The sequence below is a fragment of the Lemur catta genome, chromosome 1, assembly GCF_020740605.2.
Source record: "Lemur catta isolate mLemCat1 chromosome 1, mLemCat1.pri, whole genome shotgun sequence".
Classification (NCBI taxonomy): domain Eukaryota; kingdom Metazoa; phylum Chordata; class Mammalia; order Primates; family Lemuridae; genus Lemur; species Lemur catta.
The window spans coordinates 105188032-105212968 of record NC_059128.1 but is presented as its reverse complement, the minus strand read 5'-3'; the positions used below and the strand labels follow the sequence as shown (position 1 = coordinate 105212968).

The window sequence follows — 24937 nt, the reverse complement described above, 5'->3', positions numbered from 1 at the left end:
TTGATAGATTTTTGTTCCTCTCTTCCTTTACTACTATCTTCTTTTGTTATTTGACTGATTTTTTTATTGGTAATGGTTTGATCTGACTTCTTTCCCTTTACCTTTTGTGTATCTACAATAGATTTTGCCTTTGTGGTTAGGATCATCTATTTTTTTTTATTTCAAAAAAACATAGGGAGTACAAGTGTTTTTTGTTACATAAATGAATTGTAATATGCTAAAGTCAGGGCTTTCAGTGTACTCACCACCAAATAGTATATATTGTACCTGATAGGCAGATTTTTATCCCTCCTCCCCTCACATCCTCCCCTATTCTTAGTTTCCAATGTCCATTACATCTCTTTATGAACATATATATCTCTCATTTAGCTCCCACTTATAAGTGAGAACAAGCGGTATTTGTTTTTCCATTCCTGAAATACTTCACTTAGGATAATGGCCTCCAGTTCCATTCAAGTTACCAGAAAAGACATTATTTCATTCCTTTTTGTGGCTGAGTAGTATTCCGTGGTGTGTGTGTACATACACACACAGATATCTCACATTTTCCTTATCTAATCATCAGTTGATGGGGATCTTAAGTTGTTTCCGTATCTTTCAAATTGTGAATTGTGCTGCAATAAACATTCAGGTGCGGGTGCCTTTTTGGTATAATGACTTCTTTTTCCTTGGGTAGATACCCAGTAGTGGGATTGCTGGATCAAATGGTGGGTCTACTCTTAGTTCTTTCAGGAATCTCCATACTGTTTTCCACAGCAGTTTTACTAGTTTACATTCCCACCAACAGTTGGTAAGCATTCCCTTTTCATTGCACCCACACCAACATCTATTGTTTTTTGACTTTTTAATAATGGCCATTCTGACAGGAGTAAGGTGGTATCTCATTGTGGTTTTAATTTGCATTTCCCTAATAATTAGTGGTTGGTGTTGAGCCTTTTTTCATATGTTCTACATCAATGATCTGTCCAGTTCTATCAGTGGAGTACTGAAGTCCCCAGAGAGTATTTCTTTGTTTAGAACTAGTAGAATGTGTTTTGTGAAACTGGGAGCTATTTGTTAGATGCATATATATTTAGGATTGTTACATCTTCTTGCTGAATTGCTCCCTTTATCATTATATAATGACCATCTTTGTATTTTTTTTACCATTGTTGATTTAAAGTATATTCTATCTGATATGAGAATAGCTACTTCTGCTCACTTTTGGTTTCTACTTGCTTAGAATACCTTTTTTCCATCCCTGGTGATCCCAGGGTGGTATCTGTGACTAGGTTTAGAGAACAACCCAATTTAGATTTTTTTTTTTTTTTTTGAGGCAGAGTCTCGCTCTGGTGCCCAGGCTGAAGTGCAGTGGCATCATCACAGCTCACTGCAACCTCAAACTCATGGGCTTAAGCAATCCTCCTGCCTCAGTTTCTGGAGTACCTGGGACTACAGGCATGTGCCACAATGCACAGCTCATTTTTCTATTTTTTTTAGAGACGGGGGTCTCACTCTTGCTCAGGCTGGTCTTGAACTCCTGACCTCAAGCAATCCTGCCTTGGTCTCCCAAAGTGCTAGGAATACAGGTGTGAGCCACCGTGCCCGGCCTTCATGCAGACTTCTTTATCTTCAACCTATTTGGAGTTCTATGATGTTGGGTCTGGATATCTATTTCCCTCTCCAGATTTGAGAAGTTTTTTGTTATTATTTCTTTAAAAAAGCTTTATGCCCCTTTCAATCTGTCTTTAGATTCTCTGATTCTTTCTTCTGCTTGACTGAGTCTGCTGTTGAAGCAATTATATTTTTTAGTTTATTTATTGTATTCTTCAGCTTTAGAATTTGTTTTCTTCTTTTCTATGGCTTCTCTTTCTTGAACGTCACATTTGGTTATTATACTGTTTTCTTGATTTTGCTAAATTATCTATCCGTGCTCTCTCATATCTCACTGACCTTCTATTGAACAGGTTGTTTTGAATAGTTCTCAAGTAATGCATGGATCTCCATTTGTTTGGGTTGCTTACTGGAAATATATTTTGTTACCTAGGTGCTTTCACATTTTCCTGATTTTTCTTGTTCCTTGTATCTTTGCATTGCTGTCTACACATTGAGGGAGTCACTTTGTCCAGACTGGCTTCAGTAAGGAAAAGCAGTCACTTGGATGGGGGCATCAACTTGGAGGGAATGCAGAAACAGTATATTGTTGCACTAGGCCTAGTGGCACACAGGGTGCGAAGTGCAGGGAAGTGTAACAGTTTCAGGTCTGAAGGTGTGCAGTGGCATGGCAACTCAGAGAGCTGGGATTGACAAAATCAGTAACTGTGTGGTCCTTGCCTACAAAAGCTGCCTGGTTTCTGCAATGGCTGTGAAGCCTGCTGGGATCCTCGGCAGTGCCTCTCTGTTGAGGAGTGAGCACACTTGGATAGGAGGGAGCTGAGGCATGTGGTAGCAGGGGCTAGGTGAAGTTTGGCTGCAGGCACGCATGTGGCAATGGGGGCTAGCACAACTGTAGCCTTGTGCTCACATTGCTACTGGGCTGGCAGTATGTGGACATGTATTGACAACAACTATGGGCCAGGGCAGTAGCTTGCACCTCCGCCAGAGACACACGCTAGCCACAGGCACACGTACTGTATTAAAAACCAGAACTAACACCAAGGACCAGAGTTGGCCACAGGCAGGCACATACCACAAACCTGATAATCTTAAGTTCAAAACCATCCTACCATTTCATTCTACACTTTAGACAAGCCTCCCAAAGAAAATACTCCAACAAAAATGGCAAAACACAAAGTACAGCATCAATAATTATGCCAACCCTTTAAAATATCAATTTACTAGATAATTTGGGCAGGAAAAATTATTTTTGTACAGTTAATTCTGCAATTCAATAGATAGAAATGTCTTACTTCCTAGCAAATTTAATTTTATGTTGTTTTAGCTTCTCTCAGACCAGATGAAAAAGTCTACTTGAAAATGTCTACAATTTAAGGCTATCATAATTTAAAAAAAAAAAAAGAAAAACTCACCCTTTCTAATAATTTCTGAAGCTTTAATGTTTTCTCTTCACGTAACTTTTCCCTTAGCTGCTGTGCTTTCATTTGTTTTTCTTCATGTTTCTTCTTAGATTCTGCAATTGTTCTATTAATATAAACAAATCAACAAGAGACACAAATGTTTATATGATTAGGCCAAAAATAGTTTTCTTTAGATTTCAAAATTCTTAAAATATACAAAACTAATTTTGGCCTCACATTTCAGGAAAGCATTGTCACTTTTCAGTGAATCTGAAACTGTCCTGAAGTAATGTGCCTAAACAAACAGGTCATATAACAATTCTACTGAATAGTCAAAAATGGCTGGTTTCCCTCCTGTAAAATATTTCAAATTAATTTTCAAAGGCCAGACCTTTTACGAGATGGTGAAGACAGTTTTTCGTGCATGTGAATTCCATGCCCTGGAGGTCTAGCAGGTTCCTCTTCTACAATATCCCCCCAGGATGTATTTTGGCGCCAAGATTCACGAGCTGTTCAAATAAAAGAAAACCACTGTTACTGTTCAACCACACAGATCTATAAAACCATTTAAGAACAAACTTGTAAAAGGCAACAGTATTCTCACCACAAATTATTTATTTTACACAGAAACTCTATGAAACAAGATAATGTATTTTATCCCATTGTACCCACATGCCAAATACATACACACACACACACACACACACACACACACACAATACCTTCATAATCTGCAAGGACATCGTTCCAGTCCATAGACATACCACAGAAAGATACACTCCCACTGCCCATGCTGGCCTAAAATGTAATAAGGGAAATGGAAAAATAAATCTTTGAACACAATTATAACCTTAAAAATGAACTATACATGAAATTTTCATACCTGTTAATAAATTTCATTTAATCAACAGTTGGAAACCAGAAAAAAGCTACATACCTTGTATAATCACAATAATTACCAAGTTAAAATATCACAGCCTATGCATGTTAATAGCCTACTAGCCATTAATAGTAGAGACAAATGGATTAAACATAAAAAGAAATATACTGGACTTATCCTATTATTACATAAACATTAACACATACAAAGCACATATTAAAGAGATCAAGATTATTTTGGGGGCATTAAAGTTTAATAGAACAATATGTAGAACATTTACAGTTACTTTCATTCTTTAACAAATTCCCATCATGAACATATGTATCCTAAGCACTCAGTAACAGAAGGAAGTGTATCATTTTCTTTTTGTTAGTGAAATACAAAAAGTAAAATACCTTAGATTCTTCTTCAGTCTCTACAAATTATAATCTGAGTAATGTTGAGCTCTTACTTTCTGCGAGACTCAATTTCTTGACTGGTAAAATGAGAATAACAACTTCCAACTTGTCAATTGCATCATATATGAAAATACTTAGTAATAGTAAAGTGCTAAAAAAAAAGATTTGGTATTGTTTATCGTGTAAGTCTAAATCACTCTGAGAATAATAATAATAATAATAATACTAGAGAATGGTTTTTAAATAAATAATTTCAAATAGGACTAGATGGGATTCTAAGTCTTTCTGGCCCTAATAATTTCATTTCTAAATAAAATTTTTAAACAATTATGTCAAAAATTCTAAAGGCTCACAGAAAAATCACTGTCGTTGTCAGTTTCAATGTTAATATCATTGTTTTCTTCAGCTTCAATTTCTCTAGTTAACTGTTCTTCTTCAGCAATAGCACTGGCAATGGCTTCTTCATTGGCCTTTTCTAGACGATCTGCTAGCTCTTCTTTTTTAGCAAGGACTTCTGCCATGGACTATAAGGTTAAAAACAAATAATAAGAAAAATCATCACTGGACTAGAAAGTTAAATAATCATTTCTTTATGCTCTAAACATGAACTCAGTGGTACACTTAAAATGGCATTGATCTAGAATCATAAAACCTGGGGTCCAATAAAGGCACAACCACTTCCTAGCTGTGTGATTTAGAAATTTCTTAAAACCAAGAACCTATTTGGTAGTCCATAAAATGGAACAATAATCCATGACTTACCTTCTTTACCAGACTGCTATATATGAGAAACTGCGAAGTTATATAAATAATAGGTATTATTAATGATAAGGCACGAATTTCATTTGAGTGCCAAAATTTAAGACATTACAGAGCAAATATGCTCACTAAATACCAAACAAAAATAGTATACTATAATGGGAAGATGGAAAAAATATATGCTGTAATGGTGATATTTTCTGAACATATATATACCTAACTTAATATGCATTAGAAGTAATACAAATAATATGCATGAGAATCATTAATAAACCCCCATGAGAAGCTAAATATGTATACTATAAATCCCAAATTAAACAGTGAAATAACAAAGAGTTATGGTTAACGAGCCAAAAAAAGAGATAAAATGAAATTATAAATAACAAAAGAGAGAATGAAGACCACATAGTTGAAAGAGAAAACATATAGTAGGATGGTAGACTTAAACAAACCATATCAATAATCACATTATATGTAAATAGTCTAAACACCCAATTAATGGGCAGAGATTATCAAGTTGGATTAAAAACAAGACTGACCACATGCTTCTCATGAGAAATCTAATGTAAATATAAGAATACAAACAGATCACAAGTAAAAGATTTACGTTTATCAAAAGAAAGTTGAAGTGTTAACATGAGACACAAATTTCAGAGCAAAAAATATCACCAGGTATAAAGTAGGTCATTTCATAATAGAAAAAGGGTCAATTTATCAAGAACACAAAGCAATCCTAAACATTTATGGACCTAACGAAGCTTCAAAAGATATGAAGCAAAAATTGATAGAATTGCAAAAGAAAATAAACATAATGAGAATATAAAATGGTGTGACCATTTTGGAAAACAGTCTGACAGTTCTTCAAAAGGTAAAACAGAGTTTATATGACCTAGAAATTCCACTCCTAGATATATATTCAAGACAAATAAAAACGTGTGTCCATACAAAAACTTGTATGCAAATATTTAAAGCAACATTATTCATAACAGCCAAAGAGTGGGAACAACCTAAATGCCATTAACTGATGAATGGATAAACAGAATATGATAGATCTATAGGGCGGAATACTACATGGCTATAAAAAGGAATGAAGTACAACAAGCTAAAACACGGATAAACCTTTACAACATGCTAAGTGAAAGAAGCCAGTCACAAATGACCACATATTTTATTCCATTTCTAGGAAATGTCCAAAATAGGCAAAACTATACAAACAGAAAGGAGATTAGTGGTTGTCTAGAGCTGGAAGGGGGAGGGGTGGGTGAAAGGGAGTGACCACTAACGGGCACTGGGTTTCTCTTTGGAGTAATTAAAGTGTTCTAAAACTGATTATGCTGACAGTTGCACAACTCTCTGAACTAAAAAGCACTTACTAGTAAACTTTAAATGGATGAATTGTATTATATGCAAATTATATCTAAATGAAATTATTTTTTTAAAAACGAAATAGATCCAGAAATGAAAACATCTTCACACAAACATGTGTACACAAATATTCATGGCACTTTTATTCATAACAAAAAAACTAGAAGCAACTCAAATGTCTGTAGGCAATTAAATGAATAAACATATTGTGTTACATGCATACAACAGAATACTAAAGACAGTGAAAAGAATGAACTATTAACATCAACATGGATGAATCTCAAAATAAGTATGCTGAGTGAAAGAAGCCAAGCAAAAATACACAATTCAATTTATATAAAGTTCTGAAAATGCCAACTGTGAAATAAAGCAGAACAGTGTTTACCTGAGAAGTGAGTACAGGGAAGGGCAGGAAGGAGGGATTAAAAAGGGGAAGAGGAAATCTTTTGGGGGCAATCAATATGTTTATTATCTTGATTATAATGATGGTTTCATAGGTGTAAACACAGGTCAAAATTTATCAATTTGTACACTTTAAATATGTAATGTTTACTGAAAACCAACTATAACTTCAAAAAGGTATTAAAAACTGTAAATACTTGAGCCCCACTTTAGATAAGTGCTCTGGAGTAGAGCCTGAGCATTGGTATTTCTGCAAAGCTTTCCCTCTGCAAACATGCCCTCTACCCCACAACACACAACGGTTGTCCCTGGGGAATAGAAAGGGGTGAAGAAGTTTAAAGGAGAGACTATTTCTGTGTATCATAAGCTCTTTTCTATAAATCCAAAAACACTATAGAAATTAACTGTTATCAATGTGCCACAAAACATTATAACAATAATTATTAATAAAATCTAAATATTAAAGTTTAATATATTTAAGTTCACAGAAAGTAAGCTCTCACATAAACCTTCTCTACTTCCTCTCTCAATTTTATCTTCTCCGGAATGTAACATTTCTACTACTGTCTGAAGACCTGAAAAGATTCTAACCCAATAGTAGAGCTTCATAGACGAAATAGTGATTCAATCAACCTTGTAAAACTTTAGCTATTTCACACAGTGAAATGCAAATAAATAACTGCATACATCATTTTGAACATTTCCAAATTTTCACTAAAAATTGAAAATGTTAGTAAGTCTAAAATATTAGTTCAATGGAAGCTGGGTTTTATAACATTTTTCTAATGTTGGCAAAAGTTGACCTCAATAAATTCTGACAGTCATTTTTTGCCAAAGTTTCTGTTAAATAAGTGCAGAAAATAGTTTTTAACTTTAACCAGCTATGTGATAACACTGTAATGAAAAATAAAATAACAGTTCTCTCATCACTATAGGAATTCTCTATAATTCTCTACCTGGAAGCTAAACAATAAGGTACTTATCTAGAGCAACCTATAAGTGTCTTTATCAAAACAAACAAAAATTTTTTAAATCTTGGTTTAGTTAAAATTCCACAAAGAATACACCAATATTCATATTTGCAGCAGAATTTATTCTCTTTTGACTATGTAAATCTGACCTTCAAAATAACCAAAAGATTTAGTGATTCTACAAGCTTATTATATGTGATCAAAATGAAAATGAGGCAAGAATTTTTAAGTAATTATCTCATGCTTATTTAACTATGGGACCATTTTGCTCTTTTTTTAGAGGAATCAAATTGCAAAATAAACAATTTGATATATGTAGCTATGAGAACAAAAAATACAAAAATGACCAATTTCTACCCCAGACATTAAACTTATTATTTATTTGACCATAATTATGCTCAAGCTTTAAAAATTTTCATCATTAAAAGATACAAGATGAAGAACAAATTGTCCTACCTTAGTAAAGGAATCTAAGTATTTGTTTTTCTAATTACTATAACCTGTATTTTCCCTTAAACAACCCATATCAAATTTCATCTATATCTATTGTTACTATCTCTATGAGATGTATAATTTTGCCTAATACCATCTACTGACAGCATCTTTCAGCAAAAGGCATTATGTTGTAGAAAAAATTATAGTATACAATGGCCTTTTAAAAAACAAAATGTAAATAGTTTTTCTCAACTTTTAATATGTGCCTATTTCTTTCAAAAGTTACTTTTTAAATAAAGTTAGCATGATCTATTCTGGATTATCCCCAGGTCAAGTATCTTAATACTAAAATGAGCAATAGGAAGAGATGGGCACAAACAAGTAGTCATCTAAAAACATAAACCTATAAATAATCACAAAGTAATGCATTCTTAAGAGATTCTTGAATAGGTATGGTAAATTAATCTCATCTTAGAGACTAACTTCAAGCAAATGACAGTAGCTATCCAGAGTACTCTGTTAACAGAGTTTTTAAAACTAAATCTAGCAGACACCATTTCCCATCTTTGAAAATACTAGATGTTGTATTGGTTTAGATTCTTAATGCTGGGCTAAAGAGCATTTGATCAAATCACATATAAACTGAATGATTTTGAACAAGTTTTTAACTCTCACAGTCTCACTTTCTTCCTCTATAAAACAAGAAGAATCTTAACTATTTCAAAAGATTACCATAAGAATAAAATGTTCAAATAAAATAACATATGTAAACTGCTTTGTAAAGTAAAAAGTAATAAATAATACAAGTTATTATTACTGAGGTTCATGCCTCTTAAATATATCTACTCAGAATTCTGATAAGTTGTTCTTACCAAGTTAGCAGCACTCACATTTGAAATATCTGAAGGGTCCATTTCATTTTCTATCCTTGCTTTCTCTACTGGAAATGTGTCTTCATTTATTTGCATAGGAGGTGTGACAGCTTGCTGAATAATTGAAACACACTCTGTATCAATGTGAAGAGCAAGTACTTCAGAAGTTCGCACAGAATTGTCTTGACTACTGCCAGAATTCTTGACATCATCCAATGTACTCACTGCAAACTAACAAAACATATTTATAGAATCAATCAGAGATAATAAAAAATACTCACCAACTATTCCACTCTAGAAGAGCTGATTCTGATTAAACTATCAACAGTGAAGCAGTATTTAACTGGATGACAGATACTTCACTTGTTTTTTTTGTATGTTTCAAGTGTAACAAAAGGAAAGAAACCATTAAGCAGCACAAATTTTATTTGCATGCCTACTTACTATGTACTGGGAATTGCCTGAAGTACTCTAAAAAATTAAGCAATATATATTGCAGTTATATTTTCTTTCAGTAGGCCAATTCCTGATGAGTATTTTATACTCCTCACAAAATAAATCTAGTCACAAATATGACACTTCGTATTAGACTCATGTAACTAAAGGTATTTTACATGATCTTTTGCAAAGACTATCTAATATCAAATGACGATATTTGACATTTTCAAAAACATCCTCAAATCGTTTTTTACCAAAATATATTTTGAGGGCATTTTACTCAAAAACATAAAAGTTGTTTTCTTCAGATAATACTAACATGATCTTAAAGTATCTTTAATAAAGATTAATATGGTATATTATATCAATTCTCAGATCTAAAAGAGAAAAGCATAATCTAAGTGTGCAGATCTACAGCATACAGTGTCTCATTATGTGACAGCTATACTTTAGATTTAGATATTCTCCCTATCCGCTTTTAGAAACAGGGAACACGTAACCAAGAGAAATGTGAAAACATTCTAAAAAAACAAACAAATGCTGGTGTGGATGTGGAGAGACAGGAACACTCTTACCCTGCTGGTGGGACTGCAAACTAGTACAACCTCTGTGGAAAGTAATTTGGAGATACCTCAATGAGCTAAAAATAGAAATACCATTTGATCCAGCAATCCCATTACTAGGCATCTATCCAAACGAAAAAAAGACATTCTATAATAAAGACATCTGCACTCGAATGTTTATAGCAGCACAATTCACAATTGCAAAGATGTGGAAACAACCCAAGTGCCCATCAATACGTGAGTGAATTAATAAAATGTGGTATATGTATACCATGGAATACTACTCAACTACAAAAACCAATGGTGATCTAGCACCTCTTATATTATCCTGGATAGAGATTGAGCCCATCCTTCAAAATGAGGTATCACAAGGATGGAAAAACATGCCCCACATGTACTCACCCTCAAATTGGTACTGACCAACATTAAGGTGTTCATTCACATGGTAGAATACTCACTGGGTGCTGGCTGGGCAGAATTGGGGGGGGGCGGTAAACCCACAACTAATGGAAGCAGAACACACTGTATGGGGGAGGGACACACTTGTAGCCCTGGCTTGGGTGGGGCAAATGCATTACATGTAACCAAAATGTTTGTACCCCCACAATATCCTGATTAAAAATAAGTAAATAAATATATAGATAAACAAACAAACAAACATTGGCTTAGGCTAAACACATATTCATTTTTTTTAAAATGTTCTAATTTAGTAAATAGAACCAAGCTTTTATTTTCACTAACAGAGTAGAGAAAGAATGGTGCTGCATTTTCCAATTATACTTCAAGTCAAAAAACTAAAATCCAAGATCGTGAATTTAAAACTCACATCCCTTCTTAAATAAACATTGCAGTGGCCATAAAACCCCAGTTTGATTAATTATTTACACAAATATTAAACTTGGCCAAGTCTTATAAACTACTTTAAAAATTCTACCATTGGTCAAAACTTAAAAGTGTCCCAAAGTGTTGATTTTACCATAAGCATTATTTAAATTGTATCACATTATTTATATTGCTATCAACATTATTTATATGTCAGTCACCATGGTTTATAATCTTCTTGGCAATATTTATATTAGCATTACTGAAGTGTATGATATAGTCAACCCTGTTTATTAAAAACTCAGTATCGTTTATATAACAAAATCAAAGCTAAACTATAAAGTAACGTTGAGAAAAGATATAAATATGCTAATTCCATTTTTAGAATGACAGTGGAGAAAACAAATATTATAATATCAGCTTGGCTACCATCTGCAGTGAACTTTTATACTGAAACATTTTAGCAATAGTATAATTATTCAAAAGGTGTATATATGGTTTATGGCTGAAATCCCAATATCATATAAATTTATTCACTACACAAAACCAGCACAATTTTTCATATTAAATTATATTTTTTAGCTAAAACACATTAGCAAAAATGCTAGATGTTTAAGTGATATAAAAAGTTATTTCTTCACTATCTTACCTACATTAAAGAGTTTCTTAAAGTTACATCCAAGAAATACATACTATTAGTAATTACTTCCTATGTGCCTAGAAATCTGTTCCATATTGTGAGAAATTAAAAAGCAACACAAAATACTTCCCACAAGGAGCTTCCAATCTCACATGGGCATAAAATACATATTAAAGAGTTATAGAACATCAGAAACAATGTACGATGTAGAGCAATTATCATTAATTAAGAAGGAAGACAAGGAAGGCCGGGCGCGGTGGCTCACGCCTGTAATCCTAGCACTCTGGGAGGCCGAGGCGGGTGGATCGCTTGAGGTCAGGAGTTTGAGACCAGCCTGAGCAAGAGCAAGACCCCGTCTCTACTAAAAACAGAAAGAAATGATCTGGCCAACTAAAAATATATATAGAAAAAATTAGCCGGGCATGGTGGTGCATGCCTGTAGTCCCAGCTACTCGGGAGGCTGAGGCAGAAGAATTCCTCAAGCCCAGGAGTTTGAGGTTGCTGTGAGCTAGGCTGACGCCATGGCACTCACTCTAGCCTGGGCAACAAAGCGAGACTCTGTCTCAAAAAAAAAAAAAAAAAAGAAGGAAGACAAGGAAATTGAGGAGCATTTCAAGCAGGGGAAAAAATCCTACAGGTAAAAAAAGAGAATTTTTAAAAGGAGATATTATTCTAGACAGAAAATATTGCAATTATTTTATAATTGATTTATTTAGTGCCTGTACTGTATCAAAAAATATCTCCTATAATTCATTAGCCATGTTACATAAAATTATACTAACTGAACATGAACCTTTATATGAATGAATATCTAAAAGGATATATTAGTTCACCAAATAAGTAAAATAAACTTCAACTACACTAACAGAAGAAATATTGGGAATATTAACTTTAAATAATTATATGAACTACTAGCAAATACTCTATACTCAGTTTAGGAAGTAAAAGTAGAACATTTCAAAATTTCATTGCCATTTTTATTATAATAATACTCCAAATGAAGCAGGAAGACATCCACCTAAACCAAATAATCAAAGTTAACAACAAACCTGGGCAAATTGATATCATATGCCTCTAGAAGTGATACTAAGACACTAAGACTAAAGACAATCACTTTAGTCTTGTCAAAAATGCATAAGTTAAACTGAATTATGAATAAAGGACAATGTATCAAAAAAATTCTGCAATGTATTCTTCAAAACTATTGATGTCATGGAAGACAAAGATAGGCTGAGGAACTGTCTCCAGTGAAAGATATTAAAGAAACAAAACAAAATTTACGGTGTAATTCTGGATTGGATCCTGTATCAAGGGAAAAAATTCTATGAAGAAATTAATGGAAAAACTAGAAAATTTTGAATATAAACTATAAAATAATATTATATAAATATCAAATTCCCCGAATTTTATAATTATAAGGTGGTTGGGTAAAGAATTTCTTTGTTCTTGATACATGCTCTAGTACTTAATGAATGGTTATGATGTTTCCATATTACTCTCAAATGGTTAGCATGTAACGTGTGTGTGACATGTAGCAAGAGAAAAGAAAAAATGTGACAGATCTTAATTTTTCAAAGTAAAAAGTTTAAAATTAAATAGAAAAATAAGACATTCCAACATACACACATCCCTTTGAAAAAGGCAGTGAAAGGATTTTCAGAATGTACTACCTGGGTTCTTTCAGTAAGAGGATGGTCACAGGAGTGTAACGAGTCTTTGGGATGAGATTCTATAGTATTAGATGGTCCATCTCCAACAAATTCACCTTTCTGTATGCTGTCATCAGGTAAAAGACATACATTTTCCTTATCGCTGTCATCCTTTGACCTTAAGGCTTCTGTTGCTAATGAAATTTTTGGTGTCACTGCTGTTGATCTAGAACGAACAGGCCTTCCTCTCTGAACAGTCTCCCATCCTTCAGCATCTTTCCATTCTATGCAATTAAAGAAAGAAAACAAATCAAGATTTCATTAGATGATAAAAATATTTGCAAACCTATATAATAAAAACATTTTCCAATTTAATTCCCATTAAATGCAATAAATATAAACACATAACAGGTATTATGCAAGATGTATTTTTATATATACTTAAAATACATATATGTAGAATTATCCCTATTTTACAAATGACAAAACTGAAATTCAGATTAAGACTGACTTAAGGCTATACAGTCAGTAATATTAACATTTAAATAGCATACTATGTGCAAACATGGTTCTAAGCTCCTTATGTATAATAACTCTTTCAATTTTCACAGCAGCCCAGAAGATCAGTACTACTGTTTCCATTTTATAAATAACTAAATTGAAACAAAGAGAAGTTAAGTAATTTGCCTTAATATCACACACCTAGTAAAGATAAAGCCAAGATGCAAGTCCAGGCACATTGGTTCCGGTGCCTATGCTGCTAACCACTGCGTAAAAACTGTCTTTCCATCTTTCAGAACCCAAACACAGACCTACCTCCAAAGTCCATATTCTTTCCTCTATCCCAGAATTAATAACATATCTTGACTTAAATAAATTATTTCAATGATCATAACATTATAGAATTAATAGAATTAATTGAAGGAACCCTACAGGATCTAATCCAGTATTTCACCACGTATACATGGAAACTGAGGGCCTATGTCCAAAGTCACACAGCAAAATAGCCTAAATTAAATAAGAATCCTCTTGGAAAACATTTCAAAATGTCACAACATGAGGTATATGTGTGTATAGTGGTGTTTCTAGTCTTAATTTTAAAACTTCATTGGCTAACTGTAGTGAAAACTAATACAAAGACTTCTAGTTCTGGCCAAGATGAAGTAACCGCACCTTCATCTCCAGCTCCTCCTTCTTACAACTAACAACCCTGGAAAAAACACATCAAACAAACATGGGAACATTCTCAGAGATGGAAAGAAAATGACAGAGTGCCTTGGGACTTTGGGACTGAAAAGTAGCACAGTGGTGAATTCCCTGGGTTTCTTTATTGCCTCCTATGTATTCCAATCAGAATGTTGTAAAAGCCGCCAACCCAGAAACATCAACAGGCATAGACAAAATAAGCACCAAGAAAAGCCTGTTTGCCATGCCAATGGACAGAGAAAAGGGTGGCCTAACAAAACAGAAAATCTTTTTGGCAATAACCACTGTACTCTAGCCAAACACCAGTGGAACCCCCGTTCCCCACAGTTTCAGTAGGAATGAACTGGGAGCTTAACTTCTACCTCTCAGTTTTCAGAAACACATGGTACTCTGATTCCCCTACCAAAGTAGCATCAGCAGGGATCAATGCTAAGCAGAGCCTCCTCTCACCTTAGGCATCAACAGCACAGTGTGAGATAGAACTAATCAGCATTCTGCTCTCACTTATACTCAACGTCAGCAGGGTCCTGTAGAAAGCTGAGCTTCTGCCACAACTAGCATCAATGGGGCAAAAAAAAAATAGTGGGAGGCAGGTATTATGACACTGGGATCCCTCTTTTCCTTACCCCAGATGTCAGCTAAGATCCCACCCCAACCTATAGCAGCAAGGTGACATGAGTCAGTCCTTCCACTTCTCCCCCTCTTAGTTACTGAGGCCAAGCAGGCAGCTGTGCATACACACCAATAGGAGCCTGGGAGGTGATGGCAAATTGGTTTGGCACTTCCACTAGAAAAGTGTCATGCAGATTAAGAACAGTCTCAGGGACCAGTGAGACAATAATAAAAGAGCTAACATTTGTGTCACCAGACTTCCAGGAGAGTAGAGGACTGAAAATGTATTTGAAAAATTAATGGCTGGAAACTTCCCAAATTTAGTGAAAGAGAGAAAACTAGATTCATGAAACTAAGTGAATTCTAAATAGGATAAACTAAAAAAAGGGCATGTTAAGACATATCATAATTAAGTCTCTCAAAACTAAAGAAAAAGAAAAAAAATCATTATTAAACCTCTTAAAACTAAAGACAAAAACAATCTTGAAAGTAGCTGGAGAAAAAAGACTTATTACCTATAGAGAAACATCAATCCTTTTTTTTTTTTTTTGTTGGGGGCCAGGGCCTCCCTCTGTTACCCAGGCTAGAGTGCAGTGGTGTCATCATAGCTCACTGCAACCTCAAATTCCTGGGTTCAAACGATTCTCCTGCCTCAGCCTCCCAGGTAGCTGAGACTATAGGCATGCACCACCATGCCCATCTAATTTTTCTATTTTTTTTTTTTTTGTACAGACAGGGTCTTGCTCTTACTCAGGCTGTTCTCGAACTCCTGGCCTCAAGCAATCCTCCCACCTTGATCCCGCAATGTGCTAGGATTTCAGGTGTGAGCCACTACACCCAGCCAAAAAACATCAATTCTAATCACAGCAGATTTTCCATCTGAAACAATAGAGGCCAAGAAGAAGCAGCATATTTATAAAGGACTGAACCATCGATCGTGAATTTTTTATCCAGGGAAAATACCCCTCAGAATGAAAGGGAAATAAAAGCATTCTCAGATAAAGGAAAACTAACAGAATATATCAGTAGCAAAATGACCCTCAAAAAATGGCTAACGAAGTTCCTAAAAGAAAAATGAAATAATAAAAGGTTTGAAATGTCGAAAAGGAAAGAACACCAGAAGGGGTAAAAACAGAGGTAAATACAAATGCTCCTCAACTTACAATCAGGTTACATCCCAATAAACTCATTTTAAGTTGAAAACATTGTAAATCAAAAATGTATTTAATACACCTAACCTACCAAACAGCACAGCTTACTCTAGCCTACCTTAAATGTGCTCAGAATACTTACATTAGCTTACAGTTGGACAAAATAACCTAATACAACAAAGCCTATTTTATAACAAAGTACTGAATATCTCATGGAATTTATTGAATACCGTACTGACAGTGAAAAACACTTTCAATTATATGGGTACAGTCATATGGGCACTCAAAGTACAGTTTCTACTGTATGCATATCACTTTCCCACCATCACTAAGTTGAAAAATCATTAAGTTGGGACCATCTGTGTAATTAACTATACTTCTCATAAGTTTCCCAAGACTGGCAAAGATAAAAAGAGAAAAGGCACAAATCACATCAGGAATAAAACAGGAACATCACTGCAGATCATGAAGCCATAAAAAGTATGAGAAAGGAATATTTCAAATAGCTTTATGCCAGTAAATTCAACAACAGGTAATAAATGGATCAATTCCACAAAAATCACAAGCTACCAAAACCCAACCAATATGAAAAAGACAATCTGAATAGCCTTGTAACTGGTAAAGAAACTGGATATAAAAATTAAAAGCTTCCCAAAGAGAGCTCTCTAAGCCCAGATGGTTTCTCTGGCAAATTCTACTAAATATTTTTAAAAGGATTAATACCAGGGGCAGGGATGGTGGCTCATGCCTATAATCCTAGCACTTTGGGAGGCCAAGGTGAGAGGACTACTTGAGGCCCAGAGTCTAGCCTGAGCAAGATCAAGACCCCGTCTTTACAAAAAAAAAAAAAAAAAAAAAACAGAAAAAACTGTAATCCCAGCTACTCAGGAGCTGATGCAGGACGATCACTTGAACCCAGGAGTTTGAGGTTGTAGTGAGCTACAATGCCACTGCACTCTTGCTCAGGAAACAGAATGAGACCCTATCTTAAAAAAAAAAAAAAAGGATTAATGCCAATTTCATGAACACTCTTCCAGAAGACAAAAAAGGAGGTTACACATCCCAAGTTATCCTAAGATAGTATTACCCTGATTAAAAAAAAAAATCAGATTGCTGTACATTAAGATATAGGGGGTGAAATAAAAATTAAATTTTAGGCCAGGCGCGGTGGCTCACGCCTGTAATCCTAGCCCTCTGGGAAGCCAAGGCAGGTGGATCGCTCGAGGTCAGGAGTTCGAGACCAGCCTGAGCGAGACTCCGTCTCTACTAAAAATAGAAATAAATTATCTGGATAACTAAAAATATATATAGAATAAATTAGCCTGGCATGGTGATGCATGCCTGTAGTCTGAGCTACTCGGGAGGCTGAGGCAGTAGGATCGCTTAAGCCCAGGAGTTTGAGGTTGCTGTGAGCTAGGCAGACACCACGGCACTCACTCTAGCCCAGGCAACAAAGTGAGACTCTGTCTCAAAAAAAAAAAAATTAAATTTTAAATCACACAAATACAGTATAAAGAATAAAACTAAATATCAAAATCTCTCATGAACTTAAGGGCAAAAATCTTCAACAAAATATTAGCATATCAAATATAGCAATGCAAAAAAATAATTATAAACTATGACCAAGGGAAATTTATTTCAGGTATGCAAGCCCAGTTTACCATTCAAAAATCAATTAATATAATCCACCACTGTCAACACGCTAAACAAGAAGACTCATATGATCTTATCAATTGATATAGAAAAAGTATTTCACAAAATCCAACATCCACTCACAATAAAAACTCTCATTAAACTATAAAAGAGAGGGAACTTACCCAATTTCATAAAGACATCCACAAAACATCTACAGCTAACATCATACTTAATAGTCCAATCCTGAATGCTTTCCCCTAGATCTGGAACAAGGCAAGGATATCTTCCCTCTCACCATGCTTATTCAATATACTACTGAAAGTTCTAGAAAGAGTGCAGGGAAAAAAAAAAAAAGAAAAGAAAAAAGACAGATAGGAAAGGCAGAAATAAAATTTTCCCTATTTTCAGACGACATGCTTACCTATTAGAAAATCGCAAAGAATATACATAGAAAATTGCAAGGAATATACATTAAAATTCCAAGAATTATTGTATTAGTTCAGTAAAGTTGCAGAATACAAGACCAACCCTCAAAAAGTCCACTGCATTTCTATATACTGAAAATAAACACGTGGAAACTAAAACCAAAACAACTTACAATTGCATCAAAGAAAATGAAATAGATACAAGTCTAACAAAAACATATAGAATGTGTAACTTGAAAATTACAAAAGGCTGATGAAAGAAATAAAAGAAGACCTAAACAAATGGAGAGATATACCATGTTCATAAATCAGAAGATTCAGCACAGTAAAGATGCCAAATCCACCTAAATTGATCTACAGTTGTAGTATATGTTCTATAAAAATCCAAGCAACATTTTTTGATGTAGATAAGCTTATTCCAAAATGTATACAGAAACACAGGACCTAAAACAATTTTGAAAAAGAAAAATAAAGTGGAAGCAATCACTTTACCCAATGTTAAGGCTTACCACAGTCAGAGTAATCAAGACACTGTAGAATTGATGGGACATACAGTCAATGAAATAGTATGACCAGCTGAATTTTTACAAAATTACAAACGCAATTCAATGAGAAAGAAAAGAATTTTCAACAAATGGTGGTAGACCAAGTGGATATCCATAGGCAAAAAAATAAATCTTGACCTAAAACTCACACGGTATACAAAAATTAACTCAGAATGGATCACAGATTTAGTTGTAAAATGTAAAATGATAAAACTTTTAGGAAATACAGGAGAAAACCCCTCAGAACCTATGGCTAGGAATGAGTTGAAAACAAAGCATGATCCATAAAAGAAAAAAGATCTAATCAATTGTACTTCATTAAAATTGCAAACTTTTGCTGAGCAAAAGACCCTGTGAAGAAAAAGAAAAATAGCAGACTGGTAGAAAGTATCCAGCAAAGGACTAGTTTAGAATATACAGAGAACTCTCAAAACTCAACAGTAATATTACAAAAAATCCAAGCAGAAAATGGGCAAAAAACATGACCAAACATTTCACTGAAGAGGACATACAAATTGCAAATAAGCCCATTATGTTCAACATTATTAGCCATTAGGGAAATGCAAATTAAAACAATAATGCATTTATCAAAATGGCTAAAATAAAATATTGTGATAACACCACATGTTAGTAAGGTGTGTGGAGGATGCTGGGTTAAAAGGGTAATAGGTAAAAGGATACAAAATTTCTTTTTGACATTAAAAAAATGCTCTAAAATTGTGGTGATAGTTATACACACCTGTGAATATAGTAAAAACCAGTGAATTGTATACTTTACATGGGTGGATTTTATGATACGTGAATTGTAGCTCAATAAAGCCGGTATAGAAAATTAACAGAAAAAAACTAAGTCAATTTCTGAAGTTTATTTTTGTGAAACTGAAAATTTATGTTTCTATGAAAGGTAAATACTTTCTGTGTGTCTTAGACTAGTGTGTCATACCACCACATGACTCACTAAAGACTGAAAATTTTACTTCAAGGAAAAAAATTCAAAATGCTTATTCCTGTAACTGACATACTACCCCATTTTCCTATTTTTTAAAGTATAATACTGTATATTCATAGACTGTATATTGTACTTATCTTAAAGATTATTGGACCGAAACTGTAATCCTTTACTTCATGGGTCTGGACTTTGAAATCTCTAAGAAAAGTATGCTTAAATCTGTAGTTTTTAAAAATTTTTTATTATGAAAGTTCTCAAATACAAAACACAGAGAAATAGTATGATAAACCCCATGTTCCAATCATCCAGTTTCAATAATGATCAAGATTCTGCCATTTTTTTTTTTAACCAGAGACTGGACTAAAACTCCTAGGTTCAAGCAAACCTCCAGCTTCAGCCTCCTAAACAGCTGGGACTACACGGACATGCCACCACACCTGGCTTCTGTAACTTTTTTTTCATCAATTTCCCATTCCCATTGTTTTTTATGAAATAATTTAAAGAAAATCCTAAACCTATTTCTCCAGTAAATATTCAGTATGTATCTTGATAGACATTAAAAAAATATATAACAATACCATTATGATATTCAATAAAATAATGCCTTAAGTCATGTATTATCCTGTATGTGTTCAATTTTCATCCATGTTTAACTTTATTAAAACTTGGTTCATAATATTATACATTTCTTCTTCATCCTTTAAATATATAATGCAAATTTAAAGAGAAATCAGGAGATGAATCTTATAAAAATCACACATACCAAGAGAGAAAAAACTAAATTATAAAATTAAGAAAGTTTAATAAAAGATTTTAGTTTCCAGTTAATTTAACTGGCTCACCCTTAGGAGCACTATGATTGACCACTTTACTTTTGAAAGGAAAGAAAAACACACTTTTTTGAAAACTTCCTTATGAAAAGAAATACTGCTTAAAACTTGGACCTAATCCATTAACCAATAAAAAGGCCAACACAAACATTATCTTATAATTTTAAAAACTGAAATAATATTTGAAGCAAGTCAAAAGAGGAGTGTATCAAAAGAGAAACTATATAGGTCTCTCAGACACTGAGAAATTAGTTATATATAATACAAATTACATTTTTAATAAACCTTCAGTAAAAATTATATTGAAAAATTATTCCCATAATAAAGAATGTGTAAGAACAGCAAATCAAGCAATTAAACCATTGGAGAACTTCTACACACTTAGAATAACATTAGAAGTGTAAAAAACTGAAATTGTATTTCATTTCATAGTTTTTACACTTGTACTTTTTTTAAACTTTACAAATGCCATTAATACCTTTGCTTTAAATTCAAGGTAGTACAACCAATAATTGAAGAGCACCTAGAATAATCCCAACTTGACTGTAAAATATTATCATTTTTATTTATCACTATTTAATCCACTTATATTTTCATTAATTCTCAAGAGATAATATTGTTTTACTGTAATTTTCTTGTTCAGTTTTGATACTAAGGTTATGGTAGCATCATAAAACAAGATGATTTTTGTCCTCAGGAAGAGTTTCTATAAGATTTATTTTTTTTTATCTTAAATGTTTGGAAGAATTCATAGGTGAATTCTTGACCTAGAATTTTCTTTGTAAAAAGATTTTTAATTACAAATTCACACTTAAAAAAATACTTACATAACTTCCTTCCAGTTTTTCTAATTCTTGCAATGCAAATCTTAAGTTGTGTTTTTCAAGAAATTTACCAATGTCTTCTATGCTTCTAAATTTAGTGTATAATAGTACTTATAAAATCCTCTTATCTTTTTAATATCTGTGAGATCTCTAGCAACATCCTCAATTTAATTCCTGGTATTACAACTTGTGTCTTCTTATACTTGATCATTACTTTATAACTAAAGGTCTGCTAATTTTATTAATCTATTTGAAGAACCGCTTTTTGGCTTTGTTAATTTTCTCTGTTCTCACCTATATATTTTATTTCCTTCTATGTTCCCTGGGTTTAACTTGCTGTTCTTTTCTAACTTGGTAAGTTGGACACAGAGTGGCTTTTCTTTTCTAATATGTACAATTGAGGCTAGAAATTTTCCTCAAAGCACAGCTTTACCTTAATCTCATGACACTCATTTTTATTCAAGTTTTCTAATTTTCATCATGATGTCTTCTCTGATTCCATGGGTTATTCAGAAGTATTTTCCAAAATTCCAAAAATTTGGGAATTATATAGCTATATTTTTATAATTGATTTCTAACTTAATCCCACTGTGATCAGTGACAGAGAATCATTTAAATCACCTGAAATTTTCTGAGAACACATCTAATGGCCCAGCATGCTTCAATTTTGGTAAATGTTGTCCATGTGAGCTTAAATATGTATTTGGACTTATAGTTCCAGCCATGACAAAGTAGCTTGTATCAAAATAGGCACTTTTCCTGCCAAAAATAACTATAAAACTAGACAAAATATATAAATGAACTGTTTAACAGCATTGGAAAACAACCAACATGGTCAAGTTTTGAGGAACTACAATTCCTGAGAAAAGGGAACAACTTTAGACCCAATTCACCCTAGCATTTTCCATGAAGATATGTGGAATTCAGAGTGCAAGGTAAGTGAGTCCTAGCAGAAAACAGCACTCCCAACAAGCTGAAACAGGTATTGGAGTTCAGGGAATCTAAAGCAACTGGAAGTTCAGGAGCAAAAATCTTGGATGGGGATGGGAGGGGACTGCACGAAAGTGAGCCAAAAAAATCTGCATTCAATCTACCCTTAAGAAGTCTGACAACTGCTAAGCATTGCATATACAGGGCAGGACTCCAAGAAACCTAGCAGAAAGCAGCAGTTGGAAAGCTAATGAGCTAAACAGATACTGCAGCAACTTTACAGTGCTGAGGAAACAAAAGTTAAAATTTGGGAATGTAGTGGCCTTGGCAAATACCCCAGCTTTTCATTTGAGATCTTGGAAGGAATAAGGACAAAATTAAACACATCAACCTTAATAAAATCTCAAACCAAATCTTGAGAGGATTAGGATGATCTGTTTGTTCTCTATCATCTTGCCAGACAGAAAAAACAGTCCCCTTAGAAGGAGATTTATAATCTTTACACACAGTGTTAGATTGTGAGGCATGCTAAAAATAATAAACAAGGTCAAATAACTGAAAACCTCTCAAAAATGTTTTTAAAGGAAACCCACAGGTATTTCAGATACTTTGTTTATCAGGCATAGATGTTTTAAAATAGCTATGATAAATATGTTCAAGAAAATATGGAAAGATAGAGATTACCAGCAGATATTGGAAGCTATATTTTAATGATCAAATGGACATTCCAGAAATGATAAATAATGGAAATTATAAATTTAATAGACTGCCTTAATAGCATATTAGACATACAAAACAGAGGATTAGTAGACCAGAATACATATTAGTAAAAATATCCAGATCAAAGCATTAAAAGAAAAACAATGAAAAAGAATATGCATTATTTGTTAGACATATCAATTATGTTAAGTTCATTGATCAGATTGTTCAAATATTCTATATTTTTACAGAATTTTATTTACTTGTACTGTCACTTGTTGAGACGATTATGTTAAAGTTTCCCAGTATGAGTATAGATGTCTCAGTATTTCCCTTCTGTTCTATAAATTTTTGCTTTATATATTTTGAAGTTATGTTAGATACATATAAATTTAGATTATATCTTTCTATTGAACTGATACTTATAAATTTTTTCCCATTGATTGAACCTTTAATCATTAAGAAATATCTCCTTTTAAAATGTTTCTGGTTTACTTTGTCTATTTTGTCTAATATTAAAGCACACTCAGTTTTGATTTTTTTTTTTTTAAGAGACAAGGTCTCCCTCTGTCACCCAGGCTGGAGTGCAGTGGCCCAAGCATAGCTCACTGTAAGCCGAGCATAGCTCCTCGGCTCATGTGATCCTCCTCCTCAGCCTTCCAAGTACCTGTACAGGTGCATGCTACCATGCTCAGCTAATTTTTTCATAAAGATCGAGACTCACCATGTTACCCAGGCTAGCCCTAGCCATCTTCAACTCTTGGCCTCAAGTGATCCTCCTGCCTCGGCCTTCCAAAGTTCTGGGATTACAAGAGTGAGCCACTGTATCCAGCCTCCCAACATTGACTTGAATAGGGAGGGTATACATAGAATATCTTTTCCCATCTTTTTGACTTTTCTATGTCTTCATATTGAAAGTATATGTCTTATGTGCAAATATAGTTGGGCTTTGCTTTTAATGCAGTCTTATAATCTTTGACTTTATAACTGAATATTTAGATAATTTACATATAATATAGGGATTGATATATTTGGATTTATTTCTTCCATCTTATAATTTATTTTTCATTTGTCTCATCTGTTTTAGGTTTCTCTTTTGTCCTTTCTTGTCTTCTTTTGGATTAATCAAATAATTTTATTATTCTATTTTCCCCTCTGTGAAGTTACTAGTTACACATACTTTTGCTCTTCTTAGTGGTTTCTAGAGTTTACAACATGCATCCTTGATTTAATACAATCAAATACAAACTAATACTTTTGCAAACTCCCAGACAATAATAGGACCCTAGAAAACATAAATTCCATTTATTCCTCTCCTGTCTTTTGTATTATTCTCATAAATTTTCAATATACAAATATTTCAAGAGCCAGCAAACATTGTTTCACACAGTCAATATGCATTTAATGTTACCCAAGTATTTCTCCTGGTGTTCTTCATTCCTTCATACATTTTTGGGTTTCCATTTTGGAATCATTTTCCTTCCACCTAAAAAATTCTCTGTACTACCTCCTTAGTGCAGGTATGCTGATTACAAATTTTCTCAATTTTTATTTCTCTGGAACTGTCTTTACTTCGCCTTCATTTTTAAGCATATTTTTGCTGGATATTGAAGTCCAGCTTGTCAGTTCCTTTCTTTTAGCACCTTAAAGATGTCATTCCACTATCAACTGGCTCCCATAGTTTCTTTTGTAAAGTCAGCTATCAGGTTGCTCTTGCTCCTTTGAAAATGGCATCTTTTTTTTTTTCCTCTCTAACTACTGGTAAAGATTTTTTTTCTTTAATCTTCAATAGTTGTATTATATTTTATCTAGATGAGATTTGTTTTGTATTTTTCCTCCTTGGGGTTTAGAGTGCATCTTGAATCTGAGACTTGATGACTTCCAATAGTTTGAGGAAATTCTCAGTGATCATCACATACAATTTTGCTTTTGCACCATTCA

At 33.5% G+C, this 24937-nt stretch overlaps 1 protein-coding gene across 6 annotated transcripts in view; it reads right to left on the bottom strand.

The window, feature by feature from the left end:
• The window catches only part of SCAPER (S-phase cyclin A associated protein in the ER), a 439517-nt gene that overhangs the window by 310759 nt on the left and 103821 nt on the right, over positions 1-24937 (bottom strand). For 4 of the 6 annotated variants that reach the window (XM_045541852.1, XM_045541833.1, XM_045541866.1 and 1 more), the window contains 6 exons: positions 13212-13474; positions 9079-9309; positions 4628-4798; positions 3719-3794; positions 3388-3505; positions 3009-3120 (listed from right to left, as the gene is read on the bottom strand). In XM_045541852.1, coding sequence (XP_045397808.1) covers positions 3009-3120; positions 3388-3505; positions 3719-3794; positions 4628-4798; positions 9079-9309; positions 13212-13474 — 971 coding nt within the window. The remainder of the gene's footprint in view (positions 1-3008; positions 3121-3387; positions 3506-3718; positions 3795-4627; positions 4799-9078; positions 9310-13211; positions 13475-24937) is intronic. The other 2 variants (XM_045541842.1, XM_045541860.1) reach the window with 1 other exon arrangement.